Genomic DNA, 7,536 nt, shown 5'->3' on the forward strand with positions numbered 1-7,536 from the left:
GACCAATAACAAATTATTTACAAATTGCAGGGACCTAAACTAAACAAAAAAAAGTGCAGGAACCAATCCCAAAAACTGATGAAAGTGCAAGGACTAATTACACATTTAAGCATAATAATAATAATAATAATAATAATAATAATAACAACAACAACAATAATAATTTATTTGATTGGAGTATGAAGGGATGTCATTTATTGTAATGTAAATAATGAGATTTTTTTTTTACAAAAAATTATGGGATCAAAATTAAAAGATTTGAGAGATGATAGGAAGCTTTTCTAGAATGTCACATCATCATAAAACTTACATTTAAACAACTCAAGTTTTCTTTACGAAGTATAAAGATAGATAGATAGAGAGATGTCATTGGTTCAATAATTCTCTACCCAGGCTTCCACATGTTTAGAACTGAAATGGAGAATTTTTTGCATGTAAAAGAGCATAGAACTACACAGAAATAGTAATAGTATTTCTACATCCATTATGACTTTGATTACCTTTTAAAATCTGAAGACTGATAAACATTGTGAAAAGTAAATGAGCTATAGAGTGTGTAGATAGTAGTAGACATGACAACAAAACCCATGTCCGTGGTTACCCGTCCAAACCAAATCTAATTTGACGGATTTTCCCGTTTTGACTAGGTTTGAGTTTTCCCAGATTTCAAAACACGGGTATGGGACGGGTAACGGGTATATAGGTACCCACCCCGAACCCATACCCAAACCCGTCCTGAAAATTGTCGTGTTATTTTGTTTGATAATTGTCGTGTTATAAAAACCATCATTGATATTTAAAGGAGAAACTAAATCAATCGGTCTAACAAATGTTAAAGTGAGCATATTGCTGGATAATACATTACAACATTTCTTTAGGGGTTGCTAAAAAAATACTTCTATTTTTTATCAAAAAAATTATTCAATGCGGGGACAGAGATGAGGCGGGGATACCCAAACCCGTAAAACCCGTCCACACCTCGCTCCATTGCCATGTCTAGATAGTAATCATCAACCTATCAATTTGTTCATGTTTTGAGGATTACAACCAACTTAATTTTATGTGCGTCTCTCCATCCTCCCAACTTTTTTCTTAATTTTTATTTCTCTTCGCTACCTTCTCTTTCCTAGTACATGTGAAATAGCTTCTATTGAGAGATGTAAATGGAATTTTATACCTTGAGAGATTAGTCTAAACTCTCAACTCATGAATCAACAATGTGAGACTCAGTTCAAATAATGAGGGTTCTCAGACACAAATGTTTATTGCACGATCTACGAACCTTGACAACATGAGACTCAAATACAACTTCAATAGATGATACCGTAACAAGAGCAACAGGATGCAACAACTACATATAATTTTCGATTAAACAATGTTTTATATTAAACCTAGATTCAAATATCATTTGGAATAAAGGAACAGGAAGGATGTTTCCAAAGCATATAATAATGTGTGCTTTATAATTCACTACTTAATTTTATTTCTTGATCTCCTTTTTCATGGGATGAATGAGGTCTTGATCTTGATTAACGAGGTAGCTGCATCTGTCATATTAATCCGAGCCTCAGGAGATTCTTCACAACATCTCAATGCTAAAGCTAAGATATTATAAATTTCTTTCCCATGTTGCGAGTCTAGATTGTAATCCACAACTTCCATACTCGAATTGGCCATCGATTCGCTAATCCAAGTTTTCAAAGTTAATTCTTCTGAAAACATTTCATTTGTTGGCTTCTTTCCGGTGAACAGTTCCATTAGCATTATCCCATAGCTGTACACATCTCCTTTAACAGAAATGACTCCTTTAGATCCATACTCTGTATATACACATTAATCACTGGTTATAAAAAAAAATCTCAATTATAATTGTTTTTTTGTTGCTGCCAAAAACAAAACACAAGAAAATCATATAAGTATGTTGATGGTTAGACAACTAGGCCTAAAAATAAGTCAATATTATTGCTATTTAGACAATCCGATAAGATATAATATGATTTAGAAGTGAATAAATTATTTACCTGGTGCAACATAGCCAAGAGTAGCTAAAGTCCCTGTATGAGTTTTTGATTGTCCTTCATCCAAGAGCTTGGAAATGCCAAAATCACTCACATGTGCAATCATAGCTTCATCTAGTAACACATTACTAGGCTTCAAGTCACAATGAACCACTGGTATTGAAGAACCATGATGGAGATACTCCAATGCAGATGCCACATCTATCATTATGTTCAACCTTTGCAAGAAATCCAAAAAATTGTTATTAGAGTATAACCATTTTTCCAAACTTCCGTTTGACATAAACTCCATCACTAGAGATTTGAAATCAGGATTTGAACAACTACTGATAATTTGGACGAGATTTCTATGCCGGAGGTTGCGCATTGCATTGCATTCTGCATCAAAGCTTCTTGAAGTAGCTTCCATTGTTAAGTCAAGTACTTTAACTGCTATCATCTTCCCAATAGAAAGCATTCCTTTATACACTGATCCAAAACCACCCCTTCCAAGTAAATTAGTCTCGCTGAATCCATTAGTTGCTTGGACGAGTTCATAATAGGAAATCCTTATTGGAACTCCTACAGTGGATAAACCCCTTTCACGTGGACTTTCAACCTTTTTCCTTTTATGCATTTGAAGCATTGTACATGCAACAATAATAATGCCCAACACAGCAATTATGAGTGATATGGATATGATTAATAGCATCTTTGTCTTTGACTTTTTCCTATGTTGATCACATGGAGGTACTTTTAAGCGATGACAGCCACACAAGGCTTCATTATGCATGAAAGACTGAGCTGCGAATCTTTTGAAAGGTCCTCCATCAGGAATCTCTCCTTGCAATATATTGTATGACAAATTTATGTATTTAAGATCAGAAAGTAGCTCTAAGGATTTTGGGATCACACCGGTTAAAAGATTTTGAGACAAGTCCAAGAAACTTAAGCTTAACATTTCACCAAGTGATTTTGGAATAGATCCATTCAATTTGTTAGATGCTAAAGAAAAAGATTCTAAAGTTGTCAAGAAACTTATGGCTGTTGGAATGTTTCTTGAAATTTGATTTCTTGACAAGTCCAACAGTATAACAGCTCTCAAATTCTTAATCTCAGGTGGAAGATTTCCAATTAAAGCATTGGAGGATAGGTTTACCTCTAAAATATCTTCAAGATTCCAAAAGGAGGAAGGTATACTAGAGGTTAACCTGTTAGATCCTAAGTAAAGCTTTCTAAGTGAAGTCATATTTCCCAAACATGTTGGTAACACTCCAAAAAGCTTATTGCTTATTAAATATAACTCACTCAAACTCTTAATTTCACAAAGCTCATCAATCATGGATCCTTGTAGTCTATTGTAACCAAGTTCTAAAGATTGAAGTTTATGTAACCCTTTAATTGAACCAGGGATTGATCCATTTAAATCATTATCCCACAAAGATAATCTAATCAGGTTGCTCATGTTTCCAGTTTCAAGTGGAATATTTCCATTAATTCCACAAGAATCTGCCCAAAAGTATTCTAAAGATAAGTTTCCAATGGACCTGGGAAGTTTTGATAGCAAAATATTCTCTGATACATCAAGATGTGTCAGATGTTTACAACTTGTAAGTGAAGTGAGGAAGTTTATTTCAAGAGAATCATCCATTAATGTCAAATTATTGCTATCTAATCTGAGATAATTGAGGAATCTTAAATCTCCAAAAGAATTGGGAATAATTCCACTAAGTTCATTATCACTAAGGCTAACTGCAACAAGATTTGAAGCATTGGATATACTATTTGGAATTTTTCCAACAAACTTGTTTCCATACATGCGTAGTACTCGTAGGTTAGGAAGGCCAAATCCGAGATTTGATGGAAGCATGCCTGAGAAAGAATTTTGTCCAAGAAACAAATTTTCCAATGTTGAAATGTTGAAGAGTTTTGAAGGAATAGGTCCACTCAAGTTGTTATTCCACATTTGTAGAATCTGAAGTTGATTGAGATGGCCAATCTCCATTGGTAACGAACCTAACATCACATATCATAAAGAAACAACACATAAACAAAGCCACATGTCTATGATGATGAAGCATGGTGTAAAAAGGTTAAGGGTATACCTGTAAAAAAGTTATTATATAAATATAACTCTTGTAACGATGTGCAGTTGCCAATTGATCGTGGAATGGTTCCTTCAAGATAATTATTGTGTAGGAAGAAACTTTTAAGTTGAGGAAGTTGATTACACGTCTCATGTGGAAGAATTCCATTTAAATTGTTACCCAAAAGGCTGATCACTCTCAACGAAGAGATGTTGAAGAGGGAGATTGGAATTTCACCTATATGTAACATACAAGTTTAAATTAATTAGTTTACAAAAGTTTACTTAGGTTTTTATCTTTTAAAATGTTTACATCATTTGAACCAATTTTCATCAATAGTTCATTTTTCTTACAAATTTATGTACATCGCATTATATAGTAGAAACAATATTTCATCACCCAATATCACATTTGTTAACAACTAAACGGTCATAATCTTAGATAAAAACTAAAATAGATCATATTAATTTTGTTGGATTTGATATTATAACATATAGTGGAAGATCTAGATAAACCCTCGATTAAGGGTGCAAAACATGAATGTGAAAAATAATTTTAAATGATACACATTAGTTTACTTAATAGCAGAAACTAAAACGGAAAATATTTATGGAAATATTATAAAGATATCAAAACTGAAAGTGTAGATATTTATAGGAGCATAAACTTATTTTAACTTATTTTTTTTAATTATGTGATTCAAATAGATGAGTTGAACTTGATGAGCCGAATTAAGTTGGTCATGTACTTTAAACAAGTCAAACTCAAACAAAAGAAATGTTCGTTTCGAACTTTAGTTGAGTTACGAACTGAACTGATTTTTATCGAGTTGAATCGAACTTCGATGAATTCGATTTGACTCAACTCATTTGAAGTCTTATTAGCAAATCAAACGCACCATTAATGTATATAATGTAACATTAAACAAGTGAGTGGAAATAATGAGAAATGATAATACAACTCCTTCTCTCATACTCATTAGGTCGATCGAAGATGAAATATGAATTTGCAAATGTTGAGGGCGTGCAGCACCTAATTCTTGAAGTGATGATATGATTTAGATTTTTTTTTTTTTTTTTTTGATAAAGTGATGATATGATTTAGATGTTATCTTAGAAATTGAAAATGTAATTTATATTCTTTGAATATTCAAGTAAGACTTTTGGTTTATTCAAGAAAAAAAGTTAGACTTTTGGTGAAAATAAAGATTGGTCCAAAATTTAAACATTTTCAAACATAAAAATATAAATGATATGTTTGAAACTTTAAATTAAGTTAAAGAACCCATATATCTATACTATATATATATATATATATATATATATATATATATATATATATATATATATATATATATATATATATATAAAATAGCATATTTTGACTCTTTTGCATTGACTTTTTCTCTTTTCAAAATTACCCTTAACTTTCAATACAAATAACACATGTAACAAATAGATAAGAGTAAATTCATATATTAAAATAAAAGTGTAACAATCACGATATGAATATCTCTGTGTGTGTGTGTGTGTGTGAGCTAAGCTCTCGAGGACACACACACACACACACACATATATATATATATATATATATATATATATATATATATATATAAACTTACTTTTTGATTATTCAAATTATACTCTTAAACAACTTTTTATATAATAAAGATTGTTGTTGATGTCATTAAAAAAACTAAGAATTTATATTATATTTTTTGGTTATATTTTTAGTGGCATTTAAATATATAATCATGGTTAGTTTGATTTGTTATAATTTGAAAGTCAATATAAAAGAAACGTTCGTTTCAAACTAAATTGATTTTTATCTAGTCGAATCAAGCACATATGACTTCGACTTGACTCAACTCATTTGAAGTCTTATTATCAAATCAAAGGCACCATGAATGCATATAATGTAACAATAAACACGTGAAAGGAAAAAGAAAAATGATATTTGTACAATCATTTTGTGATAACTGTTGGACAACTCTATCTCTCATATTCACGTTGTTTCTTAAATATCTCTCTCATATATTTGTACAATCATTCGGATATCAAACCTAATTTAAAGCTAGACTTATTTTTAAGGGCAATTAATTTTCAAAATTAACTTATAATTATTGAAAGAGGAGGTAACATTTTTAGGCAATGCACTAACTTTAAAGAAACAATAAATAATAACTTAATATTAAAAAAAAAAAAAACACTTAATATATAGGCAAAAATATCTTACCCTCCAAGTTGTTTTTTGCGAGATACAGAGACTGAAGTTTGGTCAATTTTCCAATGTCAGCAGGTATACGTCCTTTGTCAAAATTATTTTTGGATAATTCCAATTCTTCCAACTCTTTGCAATCACGCCAAACATTTGGCATCATACCAGAAAAATCATTAGCATAAAGATAGAGTGATCTAAGGTTTGGAAGCCCTAGACAAATATTTGTTGGAAGGATTCCAGTCATATTATTATATCCAAGATATAAGTATTGCAACGATGAGTTGTTGAACATCAATATGTTACCTGTGAGCATATTATATTGCAGGTTCACAAATCTCAGTTGTGTAAGATCACCAATTCCTTTCGGAATTTCTCCAACAAAATCATTGTTGCTCAAATCCAACATTTTCAATCTATTATGCAATTGAAATAACTCATGTGGTAACTCACCATGGAAACTATTGCCATGTAGATCAAGAACAACAAGGAAAGAGAGATTTCCTAATTGAGGAGAAATGTTACCTTCAAGGCCCATGTTACTAAGATTCAATGCATTTACTCTTCCATGATGTTCATCACAAGTAACACCAACCCAATTGCATGAAGAGAAAGAAGAAGCAGAAGTGGAAATTGACCAATTACTAAGAATATGATAAGGATCTAAGGTAATTGAGGATTTGAATGCAAGAAGTGAAAATTCATCGGTGGTTAGGTTTTTCTTACTACTCACAGCTAAGCAAGTGAAGAAGTAATAATAAATTGAGGCAGAAAGAATAAAGAGCCAAGAGTATAATTTGGCCATTTTCAATACTATTTATGCATGTATCCAATTAAAGCACCAGAAGAGGATATTTATATTGAGAGCAATGCTATGGGGTGAAAACAAACATTTAAACTTTTCTACCGTGAAATTATAGTTTTATTTTGCCGATAGTTTCCACCTTGGTCATGATTACAAAAACACTTTATTCAATGTAGTGTGTGCTTGCGGTGTGAATGTTTGTGGAATCGCAACAAAAAAGTCATTATGGATGTTCGGATTATAGAACCTAAAATGTTTGATTTTTGTATTATGAATTCCGAACGCTCCTATACACCCTCTTTCTGCCAAAATAAAATGAAGAAAATAAATGTTCGGATTATATATTTTAAGTTGTATCAACGTAAAAATTAAACCTATTTGTGAAAGAGTTAACCAGTTTAAGATCTGTGTATTTCTTGTGTGTCCGGTC

General features: G+C 31.3%; 1 protein-coding gene across 1 annotated transcript; it reads right to left on the bottom strand.

The window, feature by feature from the left end:
- Positions 1 to 1,500: 1,500 nt before the first annotated feature.
- Positions 1,501 to 7,106, bottom strand: LOC120577876 (LRR receptor-like serine/threonine-protein kinase GSO1). The gene is made up of 4 exons (XM_039829769.1): positions 6,320 to 7,106; positions 4,229 to 4,321; positions 2,022 to 4,013; positions 1,501 to 1,820 (listed from the first exon to the last, which is right to left on the bottom strand). Exons 1-4 carry the CDS (start codon positions 7,104 to 7,106, stop codon positions 1,501 to 1,503), a joined length of 3,192 nt encoding a protein of 1,063 aa, XP_039685703.1.
- Between the last annotated feature and the right edge of the window lie 430 nt (positions 7,107 to 7,536).

Source organism: Medicago truncatula, unplaced genomic scaffold (assembly GCF_003473485.1).
Source record: "Medicago truncatula cultivar Jemalong A17 unplaced genomic scaffold, MtrunA17r5.0-ANR MtrunA17Chr0c09, whole genome shotgun sequence".
NCBI lineage: Eukaryota > Viridiplantae > Streptophyta > Magnoliopsida > Fabales > Fabaceae > Medicago > Medicago truncatula.

Coding starts and splice junctions, on each gene's coding strand:
- LOC120577876 (XM_039829769.1), bottom strand. CDS start 7,106: ATGGCCAAATTATACTCTTGGCTCTTTATTCTTTCTGCCTCAATTTAT. Junction 4,322..6,319: donor CGCAAAAAACAACTTGGAGG/GTAAGATATTTT, acceptor TGTTACATATAG/GTGAAATTCCAATCTCCCTC. Junction 1,821..2,021: donor TCTTGGCTATGTTGCACCAG/GTAAATAATTTA, acceptor GTGTATATACAG/AGTATGGATCTAAAGGAGTC.